The sequence below is a fragment of the Kryptolebias marmoratus genome, linkage group LG9 (assembly GCF_001649575.2).
Source record: "Kryptolebias marmoratus isolate JLee-2015 linkage group LG9, ASM164957v2, whole genome shotgun sequence".
Classification (NCBI taxonomy): Eukaryota; Metazoa; Chordata; class Actinopteri; order Cyprinodontiformes; family Rivulidae; genus Kryptolebias; species Kryptolebias marmoratus.
This window is the reverse complement of record NC_051438.1, coordinates 30,239,077-30,262,709: the sequence shown is the minus strand read 5'-3', so window position 1 is coordinate 30,262,709 and position 23,633 is coordinate 30,239,077. Positions and strand designations below refer to the sequence as shown.

Here is a 23,633-nt window from a genome sequence, read left to right as displayed (position 1 = left end):
ACTTTTATCGTATCAACCTGTTTGTTTTTCACAGCACGAATCCGTTGGGATCTCCTCTCCTCCTTCACAGCAGCTCTGCAGGAAGCTGAAACTGGATCGGTTCCAGTTTGAACAGAACCCATGAGGTACAAGGACCAGAACCCTCCACACCTCCCTCTCCATCAGCCCTCAGAGCTGCTGCTGACAGCACATTAGAATATGATTTCAGGCTACTTCATTTGTTTTTATATTTATTTTTCCCTCCTGCGCCGCTGTAAACATAAATCACAGCGAGCCGAACCCGGAACTCATATAAACGTCAGGATAGACAGCGGAGCTCATAAACCTCTAATTTGATCTTTATTCATCGGGGACAAGGCATGAATAAAAGCTCACCTAGTAAATCATCATTTTCTGCTTTCTGTCAACACTGCACCTCGTTAGGCTGCGGCTCTTCTGATTGGCTGCTTCACCTCCAAACCTCGTTAAGAGGAAAACCTCAAATATTACAGACACTTTTGCTGAATAATAATAACTGATGACTCTCTTGGTGCGTTTTAAAAATTCATTTACGATTCGATCAATCAAGTTTTCCTTTAAACAGATATAAAAGCTACAAAATTATTGCTGCAGTGAACATTTCCTGCTTTTCAGTTCAAATAAAAACCTCAGAGTTAATTTTAGATCCCGTATGAAATGGATATGGATCCACAGGAGGAAAACACCTCCAGTTCCTTAAAGGAATGCATATCGCCCGCCAGAGTTTGAAACAGAAATGATTCTCTGACAGTTACATTTATTCAGCTGTTCAGGTTTTTACTTTGTGTTTTTATTAGGCTCCTCCCTGCTTTTATTAGGCTCCTCCCTGCTTTTATTAGGCTCCTCCTCCTCCTCAGCCTTTTTCTTCCCTCAGTCTTCTTCCACCTGCAGTCAGTCATCGTGCTCCAGGCCCGGTCCTGTTCTCATGCAGGCCCGGCCCGGTTCTGCTCCAGGCCCGGCCCGGTACTGCTCCAGGCCCGGCCCGGTTCCGCTCCAAGCCCTGCCCAGTTCTGCTCCAAGCCCAGCCCAGTTCTGCTCCAGTCCCTGCCCAGTTCCGCTCCAAGCCCTGCCCAGTTCTGTTCCAGGCCCGGCCCGGTTCTCCTTCAAGCCCCGCCCGGTTCTGCTCCAGGCCCGGCCCAGTTCTGTTCCAGGCCCTGCCCGGTTCTGCTCAAAGCCCGGCCCGGTTCTGCTCCAGGCCCGGCCCAGTTCTTTTTCAAGCCCAGCCTGGTTCTGCTCCAGGCCCAGCCCGGTTCTGCTCCAGGCCCAGCCCAGTTCTTTTTCAAGCCCAGCCTGGTTCTGCTCCAGACCCAGCCCAGTTCTGCTCCAGGCCCGGCCCAGTTCTGCTGCAGGCTCGTGGTGCTGCTGCCATGGCAGCTCTTTGTTTTTGGATTGTTCCGTCTTCAGTCCTCCTTGTGTCCGTCTGCATTCCTCGGGTCCAACTGTCCTCACAGTCGAGACCCTCAGAGGGTGTGTTGATGAGGACCCTCAGCTACTACCACACCAGGTGTTAGCTCAACATCTGTAAAGAAATCCGGTTACGACTCCAGCAACCAGAGCTGGAGTTGTACTGCCCCCTGCTGCTCACCTGGTGTAACTACACCTGATGAGCCCCTCTGCTCTGTGAAGTGATGGAAAACAGAGAAATCTGCAGAAACACTCATATGAGCTCACGATGAGAGAAAACTGTTAATTTAAATAATTTGTTCTGGTTCTGTTGGCTGTTTTTAATTCAGTTAATAAACTGAAGTTCTGTTTAAAACAGAAATAAAAGAGAGAAAGAAATGAGAGTATTTATCCCAGTTTAAAACACAGAGTTCACTCTTTGTTTCCAACAGAGCCGTTTATTTTCAGAAACAGAATTTAAATCTTTATTAGAATAAAAACAGAAGTTGTTTTCTTCAGTCTGCTGTTTTAAAACAAGATATATTATTAAAATAACGTAACTCAGAGGGGGTTATGTTACACCTAACAAACAGAATAACTAATAAATGAAGTCATTTTATAACTTTTTTAAGTAAAGTAAAAGGTGTTTAAAAATGTTTATTTATAAATGATCAACATTTTTAACAGATATTGTTATTATTTATTTTTTTATTATTAACATTATTAGTAGTAGTATAAATGTTTTGTATAATGGAATAAAGAAGCGTGACATTTTTAAGAATAGTGATAAATTAAAGTTGTTTTCTTTAATAATAAAAATAATATTTCCAAAATCTCAGGCATGTTTAAATAAACTACATTTCTGTTTAATTCTTTATTTTTCATCTCAGTTTGAATAAAATACAGAAAACTGAGTTTAATTAGCTTCAGGTTATTTTATGTGTGAATAAAACAGTTTTATTTTGTGAAGAAAGGCAGAAAGCAGCATAAAACCAGGAAATAAAACGTGTTTTTAGCCGAAACACGAAGAGTTCAGATGAGATTTTATTAACGTCAAACATTTTTAATCCTGTGTTTCATTCAGAAGCAGCTGAACTTCAGTTTCATAAATATGTAGAAAAGAATCGAGACGCAGCCGACGAAACGGCATCAAATTTATATTTATATTCAGTTTGACTCTTTATTTCTTTTCTGGCTTACACAAAATATTTTCATTTATTTTAACAAACATCTCAGGAAAAACATTTTGGACTGAAAGGTTTGATGTAAAATGAATCAAATTCATTTCTCTGCAGCTTTTATTTATAATTATTATTTTACATTTTTCTTGTTAACAGTCTGATAATAATAATAATAATAATAATAATAATAATAATAATAATAATAATAATAATAATAATAATAATAATAATAATAATAATAATCTGTAAAAGAGAAATAAAATCTAAAAATGAAAATAACAGAAAAACAGAAAACATTTTTATTTATTTTGAACAATTTATTTGGATTTTTGTGTTTTTAAATAAATAGCTCTTTAATTTTGGATACTCCTCATTTTTTAATTAGATTATTTTATTCATGTTATTTATTTAGTAACATCATTGTGCTTTTAATTTAAAAATCCTTCTTTTCATGCACATTGTTCATTAAATAATTAATTTCATTATTTTATTCATTTATTTGAAAGAATATCAAAAATTAATAACAATATAAAAATATAAAGACCACAAAAGAAATGATAAATAAATGTAAAAACCTCAAAAGTTATAATTTGTTATAATTTGCAGCATGTTTGTCCTTAAATGTGTTATTATTTTATTGTTTTGTAATGTTCTTGTGTTTTGTTTTAAATTGTATAAACAGCTTTTTCTGAATTTCTGTCAATAAATATAAAGAAAAATAAAATAATAAGAAACGTAATAAATTAGCTTAAGGAACGTGTTCCTGAAAGCGTGAAGAAAGTCAGATTTCTGTCTCCGTTCGATAAATTATGTAAAAAGTGTGATTTAGTTGGAAAGTTTCCTGCCTGCCGCTCAGATGAAGCTGCAGTTATGATTTAAGGTTTGTGTTCAACAAAGTGGCACAATTTAATTTGTGTGGCGGGAGTGCACGGCTGCCACGTGCTCTGTAATGAAAGCCCTCGGCTTTAAGTTGTGCCTGCTTTAAATTCACAAAGAGAAAGGAGCGGAGCAGCCATTGTGGAGACATGCAAATACGCTCATCTGTTTAATACGAGCTGCAGCCAATCGGAGGCAACGCTGACAGGCAGAACAAATGCCTGAACGGCACAAACATGTGCAGGTCAGGAGCAAGAATCCAACTTTCTTTATCCTCTTTGCAGCGGCAGCAGAGCCATTCTGCCTGTTCGCCGGCTGTTAAATTACTCAACTCAGATTAGAGACGGCTTAGCAGCAAAAGTTTCCTCCAAACTTGATAAAACTCTGAAATCTTCTGCTGAACAGATGCAGAAAGTGTTGGTCTGAAGGCCCAGAGGTTCCTGCCAGGTTTCCTGTGGAAGATGACTCTCAGCTACTACCACACCATAAACTCTCTGAGCTGGAGCCATGTGTGTGTTGGCTGATGCTGTGGCAGCCATCTTGAATGGGGTTGACTCCAAACGTCAGTCAGGTGCAGACGTTCATCCCATCATTTCTTCCTGATTGTTTCATTAAACTCTGTTCAATGACTCTTCAGATATTTTACTAACAGTACAGACAACCAAACAGAGGAGGGTAAAAACATTGAGGATAAATAATAAAACTATTCTTTAATGACTGAACCTCCAGGCGTCAAGCTAAAATCCTCTTCAGAAGAGACTAAGTTAAGTAATGTTACTAACTGATAACCAGCTGGTTAGTTTTTATCACCTGCTGCTGGGAAAGGCAGGCGATCATGTACCCATCCGTCTCTCTGTTAGCATAATATCCCAAAAACCAGTGGATGGATTTTAATGAAACTCTCAGAAAGTCCTCATTACCGGAACATCTCCAGCTGATCAACCTGAGTCAAAATGCCAACCGACCTTCCCCAGAGAAAAAAGGCTTTAACTCAGGTTCTGACGGCAAACATCCTGAGGAACGTCAAACTTTTACTGTTCTGCCAGAACCAGAACCAGAACCTTTAATCTGAGTTTCACTGATTTCAGTGTTTTCACCTCCTGTTCCTGATCCTGGACCTGAATCCTGATCCTGATCCTGATCCTGTTCCTGATCCTGGACCTGAATCCTGATCCTGATCCTGATCCTGTTCCTGATCCTGGACCTGAATCCTGATCCTGATCCTGATCCTGATCCTGATTCTGATCCTGGACCTGAATCCTGATCCTGATTCTGATCCTGGACCTGAATCCTGATCCTGATTCTGATCCTGGACCTGAATCCTGAATCCTGATCCTCATCCTGAATCCTAATCATGATCCTGAATCCTGATCCAGATCTGCAGGTTAATCCAGATCCTGATCCTGATCCTGATCTACAGGTTCTGATTCAGATCTGCAGGTTCTGATCCAGATCCTGATCCTGATCCTGATCTGCAGGTCCTGATTTAATTGATAAAATCTGAATTGGTTTTTGTTGTTGTTTGTTTTCAACACAGTTTGGGGTTTATGGATTAATTTGGATACTTTTGGAACTTCAGGACTATTAAATGATGATTTGTTGTTGTTATCATTTATTTTCTTTCAGGGTTAAAAGTTGAGACTGTTAAGGTGCTAAACTTGGGTAGTATTTATTGTGAACTATAAGGGCTGAGGAGAAAAGCTGTGAAACTCCAAAGCCCAGCATGCCTTGCTGCTGCGCATGCGCAGAAGCAGCGCAGACATGGGGTGTAGACGGCTGCAGCAGTGTGTTTCCGCAGCTTTTCTGCTGCTTTTCTGCCTCAGTTTGGTCTCTTCTCTGGTTTTTCACGTCTCTGAAGGAGAACAAAGATGTTTTATCGAGAAAATACCGGAAAAAAACAAACTTATCGGTGAGTTTTCTCCCGGAATGAGCGGCGGGAAAGTTCAGCAACCAGGAAGGAAGCTAAGTTTTAAAGTAAACAAAAGTTGAAAATAACCTGCCGTTTGGAAATAAAACTGTAGAAATAACAAACTGCGGCCTTTTTAGGAAGATTATAAGTAGATATTATAATAAACTGTTTTAAAACAGATTTTTTTTTCTTTTATTCTTATTTTATATTTTATTCTTTATTAATAAATAACGCAGTGAAAATGGCCAAAAGTTAATTAAAGAACTGAGTTTAAGCAAAACAACTAAAATAAACCTTCAGGAAGTGTCTGAGCACGTTTAAAGTTTTTAAACACATTTATTTCTGGAAGTTGTTTTTATTATGATCTCAGTTTAGTCAAACTGAAGATGTTTGTTTTGTTGCTGTAATGATCAGAACAAGTGTCCACAGGTGAGGTCAAAGGTCACTCAGGTGAGGCCGCTCCAGGAGACTGACCTTTAACCTTTAAAGAAAGAAGCTCCAGGTTGTCTGTAACAATCTGAAATGAAGCGGTTCTTCTTTCTGCAGGAGACCTTTGGACTCAGCTGTTTGACGAACAGACAGGTGAATACCTGCCGGCTCCTCAGGACCTCAGCGTGTCCGTTATCGCCACAGATCCTCATCATCAGGTTTGGAAAACAAAACGCTCCTTCTGTTCTCTGTTCCTGGAACCTGGAACCCGTTTAACTGTGGGAGCCAACAGAAGCGTCTCATCAGAATCCCAGCTCGTCTTTTGGTTCCGGGTCTGAAATGAAAGTTCTCCTTGTTCCTCCTGTCCCCTGCAGCTGGTTCTGACCCGGCAGGAAGGGTCCAACGGGACCTTCAGCTTCACGTCATCCGAGTCAGGAGAGCATCGGGTCTGTCTTCAGCCGAGCTCCTCACAGCGCCCCCTGTCTGCAGGACTCGTGTTGGTGAGAGGAAACCTTCCTAAAACCAGAGATTTAAAGTCCAGACGGAGACGGGCAGCAGCTCGGGTTCAAGGGAAGAACACAACAGAACCGAAACATCACTTCTAACATTTACAAACAAATGTGTTTCTACCCTTTTATTAAAGCAAACAGGGATTAACTGGAGGTTCTCAGTCACTGCTTCTGAATCTTGGTTGAATCAAATTATTTTAAAAAACAAACTAGTTTATCTAAATTAGAATTTGGATGTAGGAATAGTGACAATAAAATCCAAATTCAAGCTGAATTCATTACATCATGAGTTTCATTTTGTTATTTTAAATTAAACATTCAATAAAAAGAACAAAAATGTTGTTGCAGACAGATTCATCTGCAACTGAAATTTGGCACTGTGTTATAACGACTATCTGTGTATACAGTAAAGAGGAACGGTCCGAGGACTGGTTCCTGGGGAACTGGATATTACTACGTTCTGAACGTCACGTGTTTAACAGTTCACTGAAGCTGGAAGACGAGCGAGCCTCTTGCTGTTTCAGGTGGTTGGCATGGACCTGAGATCAGCTGATCGCACCGACGACCACACGCAGATCCTGAGGCTGAACGGCCTGACAAAACTGCAGCTGAGAGTCCAACAGCTGACCGATCAGGTCCAACAGATCCAGAAGGAGCTGGGCCACCTGAAGGTCAGAGGAGGAGGGAGTAAAGCTCCAACCAGACTTTAACTGTGTTTGAAAACCCTCCCCTTGTGTTCACAGGAGCTGGAGAAAGACTTCCGCCACATCAACCACAGCACCAACATGTGGATCTTCTGGTGGCCCGTCCTCCGCTCCATCTACGTGGTGGTTTACGTCATCAGCTTCACCAGCGCTTGGTAACGTCCAACACCGTGAACAGAGGTAAACCTTCAGTTTACTAAGCTGCTGAAGATGGATGCTGATTTATTTACAAAAGACTCCCTGATATCTGCGTTCAAACAGAAACATTTCTTTATAAAAATCCAGTCAGTTTGTTTTGTTTCAGGTGACCCGTTCCTCAGTAAACCCAGGACCTGCAGAGGACAAACAAAAGGAGACCAAACTGAAAAAAAAAGACTTTTCCCCATGAGACGCCCCCGGACTGGAGCTGATCGGTACCTGGAGAAGACGGATATGGAGATGAGTCCGAGCAGAAACTCCAGGCCGTAGAAGCAGAGCAGGATGCAGCTGAGGAGGAACTCGAGCCGCAGGACGAAGGTCTGCAGCAGCAGGTAGTAAACAGCCAGCGCCGCGCAGGGAAACAGGATGAAGAGGGACATGAAGGACGACAGAGAGCGCTCGCACAGGTTCCCCTTCCAGCCTGGGTGGAGACACGAGACGAGAAACTGAGGGAAATGTTTTACAAACAGAAGGAAACTGCAGGTCTAAACACTATGAAGCTCGCTGCTCCTCGGTCCAGCTCAGGGTCATTCTGTCCCTCAGGCAGCGAGAGCCTCTGAAAAATCAAACCCAACTCAAGTACCTGAAGTGTCTCACTGGGCCGAGCTGCTGGGGGACAGCAGGAGTCTCCAAAAGGTCTCAGAACGTTTGCAGAGCTTCTCACTCTCTTAAGGTACTGGAAATTTGTCACACAGTTTAAAACTGTGACAAATTTTCTCTCAAAACAGTCAGTCGTTGCAGATTTCCCGATCTCGTTTCCTTTTGTCTAACAGTGTTGTCAGCTCCAGTAAGGAAAGCAGCTAAATGATGTCATCTCCTAATCTGCATAGCTTGCAGTGTTCATGTAAATGTAGTGGATGCTGAAAAAAACTGAATATGTTTAGAATTAAATGCTTCTTGGTTTTATGTGACAGTTCCAGCCATCCTCCTTTATCCGGGTCTGGACCCAAACGAGAGTGTTGTGATTCCTGTCAGACAAAAAAAACTCAACAATCCCGGCCTGACATCTTTGTTACTCGTCTGTGAGCGGTCTGGAGGCGGGGCTGGGAGGGACGCTGCCCGAGGACCGGCCGGACTGGAAGCTTTTTAAATAAAACATACCGTTTGGCAGCAACATTCAGTGAGATTTCAGGTAAAAATCATAATTTTGTGCCTCCAACAGTCGCAGCTCAGTGAGATACCTCCCTAAAAACTCAGTCATCCATTTTCTCCTCAGAAACTCCTGCAGGTGACTCCAGCACCTTTTTTATATTGTTTCCTTTTTAAAAACACCTGGGACCAGGTGCAACAAACTCTGTAAAACTACAACAATCAGTGAAATACAAGTTCTGACGTGTCAGAGATGTAATTATTTACAGCAGTTAACAAAAAACCAAACCATGGATAAAAACACCATCAGAGTGTTAGAGTGAACGTTTCTGTCTTGATTTGTATCATTTTTGACATCATGTCCCTTAACTTCCACTGCTTATCTGGTTTAAAACACACGGCCTGTATATTCTTTATAAATATCACTTTTTGTCTGAGAAGTTGTGCACGTTTCTTATCTGGTCTGTTGAGTCTGTAAACTTTTGTTTTAATTGTGGGGGGGGTGATCTTGGGACCTCTCGGCTCTTTCTGACTGATTGTAAACGGTACGTTTGGGGAAACAGCTTTATATTAAAATGACTGCATGCTTGAAGTTTGGTTTACAGAACAAAGACTTTATATTTCACCTTGTAGCTGATGTGTTTGTGTACATGTGGTTCATGCTGCTAATAAACTGTAAAGTTGGTCTTAGGTGTGCTGATGGTTCTACGGGGTTTATGGAGGAGATCTGAAGAGTTTAAAAAAATCTTCACTTCCTGTTTGGAAGCTCAGATCCAATGGAAGTCAATGAGAGTTTGGGTGTGTGACCTCTGACCTCTGACCTCTGACCTCTGAGAGGAACCCATCAGTCCTCCAGCAGAGAGACACACTGGGTGGAAGGAGACAAATACCTACGACTGGATGGAGAAACTGGATCTAGGTTGTTTTTTTTTATTGTAAAGATTCTGAAATCTAAATCCTTGTGTTCTGAGTTTTTGTTAATTACCATAAAAGATCCTCAGGGTCTCCAGAGCCAGGAAGAGTAGCAGCAGAACTACGTCCAGAACCAGATTATCTGACGGGTACGGCAGTAAAATCCCTGCAACAAAGACAGGACGGACCACAGTTTAGGTTCAGATCATTTATTTGTGTTCAAAGTGCAGCATTCCTCCATCTACTCGACTCTCAGAGTTTATGTGGACATCTGAGTTTCAGATGAGACCGTCATTAAAGCTGTTTTACATTTCTCCCTGTCTGATTTGTTTCTAACGTTTTGAGATTTTTTTATAACACAACAGAAGTCTGGATACTCTTCCTGTGTGTGATTAATACAGATTCTCTTTATTCAGACCTACTAGACAAGAGAAAATTATGTTTTAATTATATTTTTATTGATAGGCCCTGCAGGTAAGAAAATAACAAATGTAGTGAATCTGAGTCAGCAGTGAGACAAACAGACCTAATAAAACGTAAATAAACTGATAAAACATGATATTACAGTTATGTAGATCTTTGGATGAGTTCCACTCTTTGGTTGTGATGTTTAACTGAAAGTAAAGTGTAGTAAAATCTGACTGATGTGATTTAGACCTTTATAGATGAACATGAGGATCTCTGCCAGGTAGAAGGCTGCGAAGTACCAGCTGTTCAGGTAGAAGAGCACCTGCAGGGGAGCAGACGAGAGCTGAAGGAGACACGGTCAAGGACAAGAGCAGGAAGAAGGCAAGAGCTGCAGGTTCACATCAGGTTCACATCAGGTTTATATCAGGTTTGGATCAGGTTCACATCAGGTTCACATCAGGTTTATATCAGGTTTACATCAGGTTTATCAGGTTTATATCAGGTTCACATCAGGTTCACATCAGGTTCACATCAGGTTTACATCAGGTTCAGATCATGTTTATATGAAGGATACGACTGGCTGGTTCCCTGTAGACAAACAGGAGACGAAACAAACCAGTAATGTTCAATAAGCTCCTAAAAAGGTCATCTAATTAAACTAGAATTTTAACAATCTTTAAAAGATTCCAATAAATAAGTCTGGCAGCTTAGAAAGAAAATGTAATAAAATACAGAATGCATATAACTTCTAAAGAGAACAAAATATCGGCATTGAAGTGTTTGTTTTAACTTTATGTTATTTAATGAGGTTGTTCAGCTACTTGATAAAATAGGTGCTGAGATCATCTGTTTTTATAAGCGAGCGGATCACTTAGCAGATGTTAGCATGTAGCTAGTTAACGGAACAGCAGCTGAAACGTAACGTTTTCTTCTTTGCTGCAGTTTTAACAAAAATGTCTCTCTAATATTTCACTTAATCCGATTCAAAAAGCAACGCCACCGCCGAGTTTTACTCCGGTTCATCTGGAACAAACGGCAGCGAGTAACTCACCGGGCGCCATGTTTGATTCCCTCCGGTTGCTATGGAAACCACACACTGGGAGTACGTAGACGTAGCGTGACATAGAACGTCACACGTCACAAATGTCGCCTTATTGAAGAGGGACTCTTGTTAGCAGGAGCCACACTGACAGAGACTATTGGAGTTAGTTAGTTAGTTAGTTAGTTAGTTAGTTAGTTAGTTAGTTAGTTAGTTAGTTAGTTAGTTAGTTAGTTAGTTAGTTAGTTAGTTGACTCCATTTTCTCATTGGCGTCACTTTGTTTTCTCTGTAAATTAATACATGTAAAATACCAAGTATACAATATACATTATTATAGTATACATTATTTTATTATATTTGTGTATTTACTGCTGATATGGTAAATTAATAATTTTTTAATGATTCAAATAGTTTTCATATCAGCCCAGTACAAGGAGACAGTTTTTTTTTATTATCTTTGTCTAGGTAAACTGTCAGTTAAGCTTCTAAATCACTGAAACCAAAATTAAATGTTTTTACACGTCTTAGAATGTAAACTTTTAAAAAGCTGTTGCTTATCTATTTATTTAATTTTGGTAAATTGAAGCTCCCCCTTTCACTGGAATATTTTACTGACTGTTTAAGAGACTTGATGTTTTTTGAGGGCTGAGTTTTTTTAAAACAGCTTATTAATGTTCTGTATCTATTTTACTTTATTGTGATTTTACAACAACCTGCATCATAAAATCTGCAGCGCTGCCATGTCTACCATGTTAAAAAAAAATCATCCTAATTGTTCAAATCAAATGATCCATTTTTCCAGCTCTATTTTTCACCCAGAACTAATTTTTGCTGTGTGATCTAATATTTCATAATATTTGTAATAAATCCTCGCTGTTTTTATGTCACACTTTAGACCATATGAGAATAAAATCACTTGTAAATTCTTAGTTTTACTCTGGGAATCCCGCCGACACCACCGGAAACCTACAAAACGTAAAAAACTACAACACCCAACATTCCTTCGCCGCGTGCTGATTGGCCGGAGTTCTACGAGAGTTTACGTGGCACTGCCGTTGGTGCGCAGGCGCAGTTGGGTGTCTCTCCTGGCAGGAAGATGGTGTCGGTGAGGTTCAGGATGCAGCAGTCGTTGGTGTTTTCACTTTTCTTGCTGAATGTTTTCTACACCTGCGTGTCCTCGCTGTACTTTCACATCGGAGAGACCGAGAAAAAATGTTTCATAGAGGAAATTCCGGACGAGACTATGATTATCGGTGAGTATCCCTGGTTGATGCTAACTGCTAGTTAGCTCCTTGCTAAGCTAAGGTGGTGTAAACTTATTCCTGACATCAGGAAACCCAGAAAAAAAACTTCTGCTGAAGACAGAAAGGTGTTTATATCTCTCTGAATCTCTTTATTAACTTTATGTAAGCAAAGCTACAAACTGGTGATGGGTTTTTATTTAAATAAACTGATTCATTAATAAATGTGTTTGACAGATTCCAGATGAAAACTACTTGAAACGAAAAATAACTTGTAAAGTTTAATTCTGTGGTAATTTTTATTCAGTCATGTAAAGTCTTGAGTATAAAACATCTGTTTAAAAAGCAGCTAAAAGAAACCTGATAACCCTCCCAAACTACACCCAGTCCTGGCATGTCTTTAACAGTTCCTCACTTTTAATCAGATCTTTGTTAGTTTTGTTGTTATTCTTTTTAAAAATGCATCAACTCTGCCATATGTTATACACGCTGACACAACTTCCTGTGGATGCATGCATTTTCTGGTCAGAAACAGAAAAATGTTTTTTTAAGGGCTGTTTCAGAATCTAAATGTATATTTAAAGCTAAAGGGAAACACAACACTGAAAGTCATAAAGAATAAAACAGAATTTTCTGGAGTTAGATCAAATGTTTGTACTTTGTGTAAAAACAGCTGAGAGAACAGAACCCTGAGGTACACCACCATTAACGTCAGGAAGTTCAGAATCAGGTTGTTTCCAAACGACACATTTTACTCAGAATATCTGAATTTATCTTTAAGGAACAGTCTCATCATAAGTGCTGTGATGATCTGGTTTAGTTTGATAAAAACATCACAGATAAGAATTAAATCAACATCCAGTTAAAAATTGATGCACATATGAGCAACGTCTTCCTGATTTTGTTTTTTTTTGTTCACAAATTTTACTTTTTAATGTTTCTTTTCAGTAATCGAGGAAAATTAAAAAAAAGAAAAACAGAAGTTTGATTGTTCAGTCATGAACTTTTGTGCATGTTAAGTTAGGCTTTCTAGGTAAAAAGTAAAATCCTTAATTTATTCATTGAAATAATAAATGAGGAGGTGGGAGCTGAGCTGCTGCGAACAGAACCGCTCTAAACCGACCCAGTTGGGTTGTCCCAATTTTTTGAGTTAATCCCTTTCAGACTTCCGGGCATATCAGCAGTTTTATTTTTAAATAACAATAAAATACCTCTTTAAAACAACCTCCAGCTGTTTGCAGAGCATGAAAAACAAGTTTCACACACTGCTTTCTTCCTGCTGCAACAGTGTATGTTAAGATCTTTGTTTACTTCGCATCATGAACAAGTTTTAAGTTACGGGCTGTTTCTGAGCAGGAAGGCTCGTATTTCTGGTTGGATGTGGAGGCAGAGCAGCAGGCTGCATCATGAACTGAATCTGCAGTAATATGACTGAGTAATGGTGCTCAAAACAAGATTTTAAATACATTGATCAGGGATGGGATTGTTGATCTGTCACTACGTTTGAAAGTGGAGTTTATTCTTTGAGATTAAACGTCTGTTTGTGTTTCTGATCAGGAAACTATCGAACTCAGCTGTATGACAAACAGAGAGAGGAGTATCTGCCGGCCACTCAGGGTCTGGGGATGTTTGTCGAAGTCAAAGACCCTGATGACAAGGTAAACACAAACAATAAATACAATCAGGTTAAATCACACAAACGGTTCAGTCGAGGCGTTGTCTCAGACTACAAACACGAGGGGACTGACGCTGATTGTCTGTTTGGTTCTGATTTGTCCTCTTTCAGGCTTTCACTGTGTGACCTTCAGATTTTAAAAACAGAAAGCTGATTTAATCACATTCTGTCTTTGTGTTTGAAACCTGAATCAGTTTGAAGTTCCTCTGTGGTTTTCTGCAGGTGATTCTGTCTCGGCAGTACGGCTCAGAGGGACGTTTCACCTTCACGTCACACACACCTGGAGAGCATCAGATCTGCCTGCACTCCAACTCCTCCAAGTTCTCCCTGTTTGCTGGAGGAATGCTGGTGAGGAGACGCTGCACACGGGGCCCACACGGGGCCTACACGGGGCCTACAAGGGCCCGGTGTTACGTTCAGCAGTTTGAAGCATCTGTTTTGTCCTGCTTTTCTTGTCTTGTGGTTTTTACTCCATGCTGTTTCTCTCTGCTTTGTCCACAATGATTCTTTTGATCATTTAAATAATATGATCACATCCTGCTGATGGTGCTTCGTTTGTTGCAGAGGGTTCACCTGGACATCCAGGTAGGGGAACATGCCAACAACTACGCCGAGATCGCCGCCAAAGACAAATTGACGGAGCTGCAGCTGAGAGTCCGACAGCTGGTGGAGCAGGTGGACCAGATCCAGAAAGAGCAGAACTACCAGCGGGTCAGTGACAGAACTCTGTGCTGCTGGTTTGGGTTTTAGAGTAAGAAGCAGATTCAGGCTGAGCTACAATCATCAGAGGGTGAGCTGGTAACTGAGAGCAGAGAGACGCTGCAGGGGTGAGGAGTGAAGCCCCGGGGTTCTGTTGCAGAAAGGGAGACGATCCTGAAGTACTCGCCATGAGAAAAATGTCTCAAAAGACCTTCAAAACTTCATCATCTCCTCTATTCTTTATGAAAGGAGGGAGTTTATTCAATCCCATAATTCTTTGTGGCTGCGTGATTCAAAGAAATCAACAAATCAGGATTAATGCGTCTGAGGTTAGGAGTGTGAGCTGCAGCTGAAAACATATTCAAGGTTTTTTCTTTGTTGAATTACCAATCCTTATATTTCATTTCATTTTTCTAATTGAATAAATATGAAAGAGCCTCCATGACTCCACTCAGGAAGTCTGGGTAAAAGAAAGTGTTCCATAATAAAGTTTTTGTTTTGTAGTTCCAGTGTGGTGGAGGCTTTTCTCATTCTCATCACAAGCGTTCTTCAGACTCTGAACCATTCTTTATTTTTATAATAAGATCAATAAAAAAAAGCTTTAAATGAATTTTTGACCGAACCCTCCCTGTCAGACTCTTAACCCCCTGTGTTCAGCCCGTTGCCATGGAGATCAAACCAGATTCAGGTCCTCCATGTTTTTGCTCACCATAAATCTTGCTTCACAGTGAACCCTCCTAATTGGTTGTATTTATTTACCCCCTCCACTGCTGTGTGTTTTCCTGTCCTCAGTACCGTGAGGAGCGTTTCCGTCAGACCAGTGAGAGCACCAACCAGCGCGTCCTCTGGTGGTCCATCGTTCAGACGCTCATCCTGGTGGCCATCGGTATCTGGCAGATGAGACACCTCAAGGGCTTCTTTGAGGCCAAGAAGCTGGTGTAAACCTCCTGAGGAGAAGCTCTGAGTGTGTCTGTGTGAGAGTGTGTGTGAGAGAGTGTTTGGTCTCTGATGGATGCAGTACTGAGCAGCTGCTGTCGGAGGTTACAGCTGCACGTTTAAACTTGAAAACATCTATTGTTTGTGAAAAGCCCCTCAGACCTGCAGTGAAGGTGGATGAACACATTTCATCGACACACAGGAAACAGTTTGGACTGATGTTTGCAGCTGTGCAGTAATTTATCTCCTCGGTTTAGTTTCTTTTCGGTGTCAGTTTGTGTTTCTGGCCACCAGACAGAAGTGGGTTTACATCTGGCTCCAATTATAAACCCCTCATTTCTAAAATATATCTGTTTCTGTTGCAGTTTAAACTAAATCCAGCTGACAGCTTTGTGGTTTATACATGATCATCTGCAGTAAATTTAGGGAAACTCTGACCTAAACAGGAGGATTTGTGCTCTTTTGTTTATGGAGCACAATAATTAATGAATTAATGAGAACATCACATCCTGAAGGTTGAGTTAAAAGTTACTTAAATTATCGAAACAAACATATTTAGTCATAATTACAAGGCTCCTTACCTAACAGAAGAATTATTTAGTTGTAATTATGAGTCGGTGTTTTTTTTAAGTCAACATCTGATTGTTTTTGTGAATGCACTGCTCTTCCTGTATCTGAGACGTTAGGCAGTGAACCTACAGGAAGGAAGATTTGTCACCATATCTGAAGGTTCAAATTTCTCTGCAGAGCTGTCAGAAGTTTCTGTTCAGCTGCAGAACAAAGAAACATAACGTTGAGTTTTTGGAAATGTTCAGTTTGTTTTGGTTTTGCTTCAGTTTTTCTGATTGTTTCATGATTAAAACTCTGCTGATGATTTTCTTTGTTGGTAGGTTTTAGTTTTAGAAAAAGGTTTCTGGGTGAAGTGGGTTGGTTTTCTCTTTTTCTTTTAGAAGAGGGACTTCAGATTTTTTTTTTTGAGTGCAGATGAGATTGAAATCTAAAGTTGCACTCAGAATAAAGTTTTGTCACATTTGGTTCGAAGGATGTGGTCGATCGATACCTTCTTTTATTCCTGTGAATAAAAGCTCACAGTCATTGTTTAGAGTTTTTATATGATGTAACTATATTATATTTTCAGGGGAGAAAAGTTTTTGAAACAAATTTAAAAGAAATGTGACTGCAAAATGTAATAAAATCAATACAAAAACAAGTTTTGGATTTTGTTGGAACAGTAAATTCTAAAAACTTGACTGCATTTCTTAAAAAAGAAAAACCTTTTTATTTACTGTTTCTGCCCACCAATCCGGGAAGGGTCAAAGGTCATTTCTGATCTATTTTCTAGGAGTGGACATCCCAGCAAAATCACCCTGAAGGTCAGACTGTACATTGCTCAGAGAAATCAGGCCTCAGTTAGCAGGTCAAAGGTCATGTCAGGACAATTACAAACATGGCTGCTCTAAAAACAACTTGGGTTTTTAACACTTCGTATAAATCAAAATTTCTGGAACAATATCCTTTGGACACATGAGACTAAAGGCCAGATGTTTACCCAGAATGCACTGCTGCAAACGCCTCATAGCAGCAGTTGGCAGGGAGGTGGAGGGCTGATGGTTTGGGTTTGTTTTGCAGCCACAACACTTGGACACCTCTAGGTATTCTAGAGCCAAAGTTGGGATCAAAACCAAACCACTGGTCACAAAACACCAAGTTGAGATTTGCAGAAATTTAATTTTAAAAAGATTGCTAACAGAATAGTTTTGTCGCTATTGTTAAAAGAGAAAAAGTGAAGGTTTAAAATAAATAAAAATCATCAAACTGTCAATGTTGTCATGTCTGTGCCTAGTTGACGGATGAACAATGTTTTCTCACTACAACCAAAGATAGTTCAGTGTTTTGTGGGCCTGAAGCTGAAAAGTTCAGGAACCACTGATCCAGAGTCAGATGTGAGGCCATCTGTCCGACAAACAGGACAATGATCCCAAACACAGCAGCTAATCTACAACAGAAGGGTCCAGAACCAGAACCTCAGAGAGCTGAGCTGAAGCAACGCTGGAAAGAAGAGTGTTGTGTTTTTGTTTTTTGTATTATTTGAAGTAGTCTTGAGTAAAAATGTTCAGGGCTACTAAAGTTTTTGTTGTTGTTTTAGTTTTAGTTTAAAAATTGACTACTTTTTTCCTCATCTATTTAGACCTAGTTCTTGACTACCGGGCTTATTTAAATTTTAGACATGTTTTACAAAAGAGATTCGTTGTAAAATAAGATATTTCGTCATTTTAAAGAAGTATTTTAGAGAAAAAGTCAGTAGGAACACTTGAGCTCGTCTGCAGTTCCTGACGGACTGATTTCTGGGTCGGACACTTCGTCAAACGGTTTTATGTGATTTCAGCTAGCGATTAATTAGCCCAAGTGACCCGGTTCATGGGGTTCTGTTCAGGAAAATGAAATAGTCAGTAGTGAAGCATTAACGGAGCTTCGGTGTTGCTGTTCAAACGGAGAACCGGCGAGAATCGGTTCGTGAGGAGCGCCGGACCCCCGGAGCCCCCCGGCCGCTCCACCCGCTCCACCCGCTTCATGCTACGTGTACAGCCTGCTAGCTCCCGCTGCTAACGCCTCCGGGTCGGAACGGTTCCGAACATGAGTCTGATTTCACCACGGAATCAGCGAGCACAGAGCTAGTATGGAGGTCCCGGGTGGAGGAGAATGAGCCGGGTTTGACTGGGGGTCTGTCCGCTGACTGGGGGTCTGCAGCCGGTAAACATGATGTATTCATCCAGGAGGAAGCCCGTACTCTACTTCAAAGAGGAGAGAAGGTGAGGAAGACACCAAATCTGATTTAAATTCAGAAACACATGAAAGGAAGTCATGAACCGTAACTACAGGTTCGTTCAAATTTATTTTATCAGCAAAATTCTGACATTAGTGGAGGGAAAGAGAAAATAAATCATCTACAGATTTCTGCTGTTCATCCAGGGACGGACTGAGGTGAACTGGGCCCCTGAGCATAAACAACCGGCCCCCAGCTTTAATATGGGATAAATATTTATATAATCACACTAAGCATATTTAAACCCTGTCCTTTCCTTTGGCTGGTTGCCACAGAAGATTTGGGTAAATGTTTCAGGCCAGATCCTAAAGCTTTACAAGGTTTGAGAAGCAGTTTGGGAACAAACCATCCTGTTACTCATATGACTCAATAACCTTAAACTTTCAAACCTTTTTTACCCTTAGGAAACATTTTGAAGTTGAATGAATTGAATAATTAAAACATCTGTTCACTAAAAGCCCCTCTGTCAGCTGGTTCTGATGGTTCTGATGGGCTGATATGGGTCACATTCTGGTCAGTCAGTGATTAACAGAAAGAACTGGCACAGTGATCTGCATGGGACTTGTTCTGGTGTGAAACTCACACTGAGAGTTTCTCTGTCAGAACCAGAACCGGGTCCAAGTTCTAACTCCTGTTCTGGTTCCAGGTTCCTGTCGGGGAGATGTACCGTCTACAAGCTGTTCGGACTCTGCATGGTTCTGGTGCTGGTCTCTCTGCTCTGGCTGCAGCTCAGCTGTTCAGGTGACATGTCCGTAGCAACACCTGAAGACAGGCGTGTCCCCCAGCCTCCGCCTCCGCCGCCACCGTGCGAGGTGGACGCTCAGGCGTCTGCAGCGGACGACCCCTCCTGGGGTCCTCATAAACTGGCCCTCCTGGTCCCCTTCAGAGAACGCTTCGAGGAGCTGCTGCTCTTCGTTCCTTTCATGCACACGTTCCTCAACAAGAAGAAGATTCGCCATAAGATCCTCATCATCAACCAGGTGGATCACTACAGGTGAGGCGTCCAATCAGAGGAGGAGAACTTCAGGGCCGTCTGAGGGTTCGGATCGGTTCGGAGCTGTTTGGTTCTGTTCAGGTTAAGGTTTTTCACCTGGATTTGTTTGGACAGTTTCTGACTAAATGTGGTAAATAATATCTTACCTCTTTAAACAACCTCACTTGGAGAAATGGTTTTAATTCGGATCAAACTGAAGGTAAAACAGTATTATGGCTGATTAAATAAATCTCTCAGCTGTCAATCTTTTGTTTCATTAGGAAGTAAAACACAGGCAGCAGTTTGTGTCTGTAGGGGGCGTTGTTGTACCATTTATAGGAGTAAAGTTTAGATTATGATGTAAATCCTAAATCCTGACTTTAAATTATAAAGTATTTATAAAAATGCATGTTTTAGTCCAGCTTTGTAAACTCTTAGTCTCATCTGAAGAGTCTGTTTTTGAGCAAAACTTTACCAGGAAATCTCTTCCACCAACCAACCTGCGGGTCAGAACTCAGGACGTTAAGAAGCTTTCGGTCTGTTCGAGCTGTAAACCACCGTCTCGTTCCAGGTTTAACCGAGCGTCTCTCATCAACGTGGGCTACCTGGAGAGCGGTAACGACACGGATTACCTGGCCATGCACGACGTGGACCTGCTGCCTCTGAACGAGGCTCTGGACTATGGTTTCCCCGAGGACGGGCCCTTCCATGTGGCCTCGCCGGAGCTGCACCCGCTGTACCATTACAAGACGTACGTGGGAGGAATCCTGCTGCTCACCAAGAAGCATTATTACATGGTACTGATGATGAAGATGATGTGTTTTTAAGGGGTAGAAGCAACGTTTCATCTGCAGGAACCAGAGTTTAAGTCCAAGTCTGGTATTTGTTGACATCGTAACATTTTTAATTAAGTTGCAGACATGACTTAAAGACTATTCAACTAAATTCATACAATCATGAATAATTACTTCTCAGGAAGATTAGGACGTATTTACTCATTTTGTTCTACTTTAATTCAGCTACATGTAAAGTTGATTTAGTTTTGGAAGGTTTCAGAGTCTTGTTTCAACGTTCTGATTCTTTTTTCTTTCTGTTAGTTATTTAAAGTTTCTCTGAGTTCGTTAGGATGTTTTTCCATCAACATCAAGAGAAGCTTTCTGTTTGAGTCAAGCTTTGAGCAGAAATGTGGGATTTAAAGTCAGTATCTCCCTGAGCTGTGACTCCTGGAGACTAACTGGTGGCTCAGAATTTAGAGAAAATGTCTGAGTTTTCTTCCTGTGCTGTCTCACTGATCTCTGTTTGTGACCAAGCCACCAGCGGGCCGTGCCGCCACGTTTTGCTTAGCCAACTTTTGAAAATGACAGTTTATTTTCATGTGCTCAGCTTGTAAAGTTTGTGTCCGTGCACATCATTTTATTGCCCACATTGTTCCAGCTTCAGCCCACCTGCTCTGACAGTCTGTGTGTTTCCCCTCCGCTTACAGGAGGTGGAGGAAACAAACACAATGTAGGATATAATTAATGAGGTGGGACAGCACAGACCTGTTGCTGCTCAGTCAGCCGCAGTAAAATATAACAACTCTGATCATTTTATCCACTCATTCGCCCCGGCCTGGTTTGTTGTTTAATGTTTCCAGTTGTTTTAGAAACTTAGTGGAGTGAGACACCGGCTGATGTGTTTTCTGTGATGGTGTCAGACTTTCCTCCTGTCTTAGCCTGCACTCCTCAGCCAGCAGCCCAGAGATGCTGCTGACTGTTTGTGTCCACCAGATGGCGCTGTTTGTCTCCTGGCAGCTTTAGCAAAGGTTCAGACTGCCACAGTCAGAATATTCCTAATTAAATAATTCAGTGTAGCTGAACATCAGATGACATGGCTGAAGAATGGCGCTCTGAGCACCTGGACCTTTTAGAGATTATCTGTGTCGTTTCTGTGCAGATCAGAATAATCTGAGCTGCTCAGGTTCAGCTGAATATCAAACAGGTTCAGGTTGAGAAGAAGAGCAGCAGCTCTGAGCTGAAACTAAAACTAACGTTTGGGTTTTAACCGTTCCAAGCTCATTTTTAATATTTGTTTGATTACATTAAGTAACAAACTAACCTGTAATTAGACTGGGTTCCTGCTCTGTTTGAAGAATATTTACATTAAATCTTCCTTCATTATTACTGTTTGCAGATGTTATAGTGATACTGTCTCTGTCCTGATTCAAAACGTGTGTGTGTGTGTGTGTGTGTGTCTGCAGTGTAACGGGATGTCAAACCGGTTCTGGGGCTGGGGCCGGGAAGACGATGAGTTCTACAGAAGGCTGAGAAAAGCTGAGTTACAGGTAAAACTCTTCACACAAACAATACAAATCGAAACCTTTCAGCAAGTTTGAATCACGTCAGGATTTTAACTTTGTTTTTTCTCCTTGTTCTGTTTTGGGGTCAGCTGTTCCGGCCGAGCGGCATCACGACGGGATATAAAACCTTCCTCCACATCCACGACCCGGCCTGGAGGAAGAGGGACCAGAAGAGAGTGGCCTCCCAGAAGCAGGTAGGAGGATCCCTCACTGAATCCAGGAACAGGCAGGGCTGGGAGTGTTGGTTACCATGTCCCTCTTCTTCCTCCTCCTCTCCCTTTTCCTCTTCCTCCTCCTCCTCCTCCTCCTCTCCCTCCTCCTCCTCCTCCCCCCCCCCTCCTCCTCCTCCTGCAGGAGCAGTTCAAAGTGGATCCTGAGGGGGGTCTGACCAACCTCCGGTATCAGGTGGAGTCCCGGCAGGATCTGAGCATCAGCGGTGCTCCGTGCACCGTCATCAACACCAAACTGGAGTGTGACCAGAACCAGACACCCTGGTGTCTGCTGGGTTAGAAGGGTGGGGGGGTGCTGGGCTCAGATCGGGTCAAACAGAACCGCCCAGTGCTCATGGACAAACCAAGCATGTGAGCTATTTCAGGTACATGAATGAAGGTTCTGATCCGACGGACCCGTTGACCTTCAGGGGCGTTTCTGTCCAGCAGACTGAGCTGCCGGCGGTCTGATGAGGTCAACGAGGCGAGCGTGATGGACCTGGTCTGTCAGGAGGGTTTATTTTTATTTTATTTTATTTTATTGGTACTGTCAGACTTAAAGTCCAGACTCTGAGTGCAGACGGGTCCGAAACAAGCAGCTGTCAACCCAGAGGTCCGTTTTTATCCATTTCTCTTGTTCGTGATGAAACTGATCCGTCAGAAGAAACTCTGACTGTTTCCTTTCTGCTGCTGATGCTGTTAAACTGGGACAGGTCCGGTTCTGGACGGGACGGAGCGAACAGAACATGTTTATTTCTGTGTCACGTCTCACTCACATGCTCCAGTGTTCTCCTTTTCCAGCTTAGTTTCTAATAATTTAAATAAAAACTGGTGAATAAAGAGGAATGGTTTCCCAGGTAACAGCTTCATGAGAAGGTTTTTATTTGATGAACACACCGAGTTCTTCTGGAGCGGACTGAGCCGGGCCAGAACTTCAGCCTGAAGGTTGGGAGTCTGAAGATGAGAACTCCAACAAGCCACGCCCACTGATGACATCATTTCCTTTTTGTGTTTTAGTGTTTCAGGAATGGTTTGTGTCATGTTCAGAACCTCCTGGTTTTATTTTTGAATCATAATTGAAACGGTTGAGGTGACAGAGGAGCATGCTGGGAGATGAGTCCGGGTCAGAACCTGTCCTGGGTCCTGCAGGTGATCCGGATCTTCAGCCGCTGCAGACGGTTTACAGGTGAGAGCAGCTGGAAACAAAGTCAGATTAGGACTTAAAATACTTCAGTTTAGTGGAATTCTAAATGTTGGTAATATAACCATTTAAAACTTCATTATGTTAGAGTTTATAGCTGACCTTAAAATGACCCTTTTAATAAATAACATTTTATCAGAAAGGAACAGGCTCCAGTTGGACAAAGAGACTTTAAGCAGAAAGTCAACATTTATAAAAACTAAATGCTTTTTTGGAGAACTTCAGTAAGAAGATGTTTCATGCAGGTACTTTTAGGTGAAATCTGTCATTTGGACTTTAGGGGAACTCAGGAGACCTCTTGGATCTGTTTCTGCCTGAACTAGCTGTTTATCAAACTGCACCTTCATCACTCCCTGTACTCCTCATCCTCCCAGCTTCTCCAGCCTGTGGTCGAGGACTTCCCACAGATCCAGAGCTCTGAGCTCAAGCTGACCAGCTCTGATGAGTACCAGTTTGTCTCTCTTCCTGCCCGTTTAAACTGGCTCCCCGGGGGCCCCTCAGGGCCCCGGCAGACATCCTCCATCGTCTCCAGCAGATAGGATCCAGCTCAGACGGTGCAGCTGTGGATTTTGGGGGGCGAGCCAAAGCTGGCGATGGAGACAAAGAGGGTTGGCCGGGGTGAATCTGCACCTTCCCCTGCTGCGAAGCGTTTCCCCTCTGGGTGCAATTTTCACCTTTTTGTTGGAAGCGAAGGAGGAGAAACACCTCCACTCTGCCACAAATAGACCCCAGCAGCTTCGTGCTGATTTTTATTTCTTTTTTTATTTCCGCTCAGTGATTATAAGGCTTGATCTCAGCTCTGCTATCAGATCAAGGAAACTGTTCAGAGATGAGTCGGAGAGTTCACACATATTTATAGATGCCGAGGGCTCAGGAGCAGA

At 41.8% G+C, this 23,633-nt stretch overlaps 4 protein-coding genes across 6 annotated transcripts; 3 read left to right on the top strand and 1 right to left on the bottom strand.

The window, feature by feature from the left end:
- Window positions 1-5,185: 5,185 nt before the first annotated feature.
- On the top strand, window positions 5,186-8,982 carry LOC108249985 (transmembrane emp24 domain-containing protein 9). The gene is made up of 6 exons (XM_017439660.3): window positions 5,186-5,367; window positions 5,914-6,014; window positions 6,171-6,296; window positions 6,830-6,976; window positions 7,049-7,189; window positions 7,314-8,982. Exons 1-5 carry the CDS (start codon window positions 5,199-5,201, stop codon window positions 7,166-7,168), a joined length of 663 nt encoding a protein of 220 aa, XP_017295149.2. The 5' UTR covers window positions 5,186-5,198; the 3' UTR covers window positions 7,169-7,189; window positions 7,314-8,982.
- si:rp71-1d10.5 (transmembrane protein 216) lies at window positions 6,416-10,701 on the bottom strand. 3 transcript variants are annotated; one of them, XM_017439656.2, is made up of 6 exons: window positions 10,668-10,701; window positions 10,191-10,204; window positions 9,866-9,959; window positions 9,282-9,374; window positions 7,427-7,628; window positions 7,191-7,341 (listed from the first exon to the last, which is right to left on the bottom strand). In XM_017439656.2, exons 1-6 carry the CDS (start codon window positions 10,675-10,677, stop codon window positions 7,326-7,328), a joined length of 429 nt encoding a protein of 142 aa, XP_017295145.1. In that variant the 5' UTR covers window positions 10,678-10,701; the 3' UTR covers window positions 7,191-7,325. The 3 variants fall into 3 exon arrangements, with proteins under 3 accessions (XP_037833422.1, XP_037833423.1, XP_017295145.1); XM_037977494.1 differs by having other exon boundaries at window positions 6,416-7,628; XM_037977495.1 differs by lacking the exon at window positions 10,191-10,204 and having other exon boundaries at window positions 6,416-7,628; window positions 9,866-9,938; window positions 10,668-10,694.
- A 1,014-nt stretch (window positions 10,702-11,715) lies between these two features.
- tmed9 (transmembrane p24 trafficking protein 9) lies at window positions 11,716-16,417 on the top strand. Its single transcript, XM_017439657.3, has 5 exons — window positions 11,716-11,909; window positions 13,455-13,555; window positions 13,795-13,920; window positions 14,137-14,283; window positions 15,064-16,417. The coding sequence occupies exons 1-5, from the start codon at window positions 11,753-11,755 to the stop codon at window positions 15,211-15,213; spliced, it is 681 nt and encodes a 226-aa protein (XP_017295146.1). The 5' UTR covers window positions 11,716-11,752; the 3' UTR covers window positions 15,214-16,417.
- A 1,119-nt stretch (window positions 16,418-17,536) lies between these two features.
- Window positions 17,537-22,412, top strand: b4galt7 (xylosylprotein beta 1,4-galactosyltransferase, polypeptide 7 (galactosyltransferase I)). Its single transcript, XM_017439658.3, has 6 exons — window positions 17,537-18,017; window positions 18,678-19,025; window positions 19,576-19,801; window positions 21,244-21,327; window positions 21,432-21,536; window positions 21,697-22,412. The coding sequence occupies exons 1-6, from the start codon at window positions 17,965-17,967 to the stop codon at window positions 21,850-21,852; spliced, it is 972 nt and encodes a 323-aa protein (XP_017295147.1). The 5' UTR covers window positions 17,537-17,964; the 3' UTR covers window positions 21,853-22,412.
- Window positions 22,413-23,633: the final 1,221 nt, after the last annotated feature.

What these genes read in the sequence shown, in the direction of transcription:
- tmed9 (XM_017439657.3), top strand. Translation starts at nt 11,753, where the DNA reads ATGGTGTCGGTGAGGTTCAGGATGCAGCAGTCGTTGGTGTTTTCACTT. An exon ending in GGACGAGACTATGATTATCG is followed by an intron (nt 11,910 to 13,454) that starts GTGAGTATCCCT and finishes GTTTCTGATCAG; the next exon opens with GAAACTATCGAACTCAGCTG. An exon ending in TGTTTGCTGGAGGAATGCTG is followed by an intron (nt 13,921 to 14,136) that starts GTGAGGAGACGC and finishes CGTTTGTTGCAG; the next exon opens with AGGGTTCACCTGGACATCCA.
- si:rp71-1d10.5 (XM_037977494.1), bottom strand. An exon ending in CCTCATGTTCATCTATAAAG is followed by an intron (nt 9,375 to 9,865) that starts GTCTAAATCACA and finishes TCTTTGTTGCAG; the next exon opens with GGATTTTACTGCCGTACCCG. An exon ending in GACCCTGAGGATCTTTTATG is followed by an intron (nt 7,629 to 9,281) that starts GTAATTAACAAA and finishes GTCTCCACCCAG; the next exon opens with GCTGGAAGGGGAACCTGTGC.
- b4galt7 (XM_017439658.3), top strand. Translation starts at nt 17,965, where the DNA reads ATGATGTATTCATCCAGGAGGAAGCCCGTACTCTACTTCAAAGAGGAG. An exon ending in TACTTCAAAGAGGAGAGAAG is followed by an intron (nt 18,018 to 18,677) that starts GTGAGGAAGACA and finishes TTCTGGTTCCAG; the next exon opens with GTTCCTGTCGGGGAGATGTA. An exon ending in CCAAGAAGCATTATTACATG is followed by an intron (nt 19,802 to 21,243) that starts GTACTGATGATG and finishes GTGTGTCTGCAG; the next exon opens with TGTAACGGGATGTCAAACCG.
- LOC108249985 (XM_017439660.3), top strand. Translation starts at nt 5,199, where the DNA reads ATGCGCAGAAGCAGCGCAGACATGGGGTGTAGACGGCTGCAGCAGTGT. An exon ending in GGAAAAAAACAAACTTATCG is followed by an intron (nt 5,368 to 5,913) that starts GTGAGTTTTCTC and finishes TTCTTTCTGCAG; the next exon opens with GAGACCTTTGGACTCAGCTG. An exon ending in TGTCTGCAGGACTCGTGTTG is followed by an intron (nt 6,297 to 6,829) that starts GTGAGAGGAAAC and finishes TTGCTGTTTCAG; the next exon opens with GTGGTTGGCATGGACCTGAG.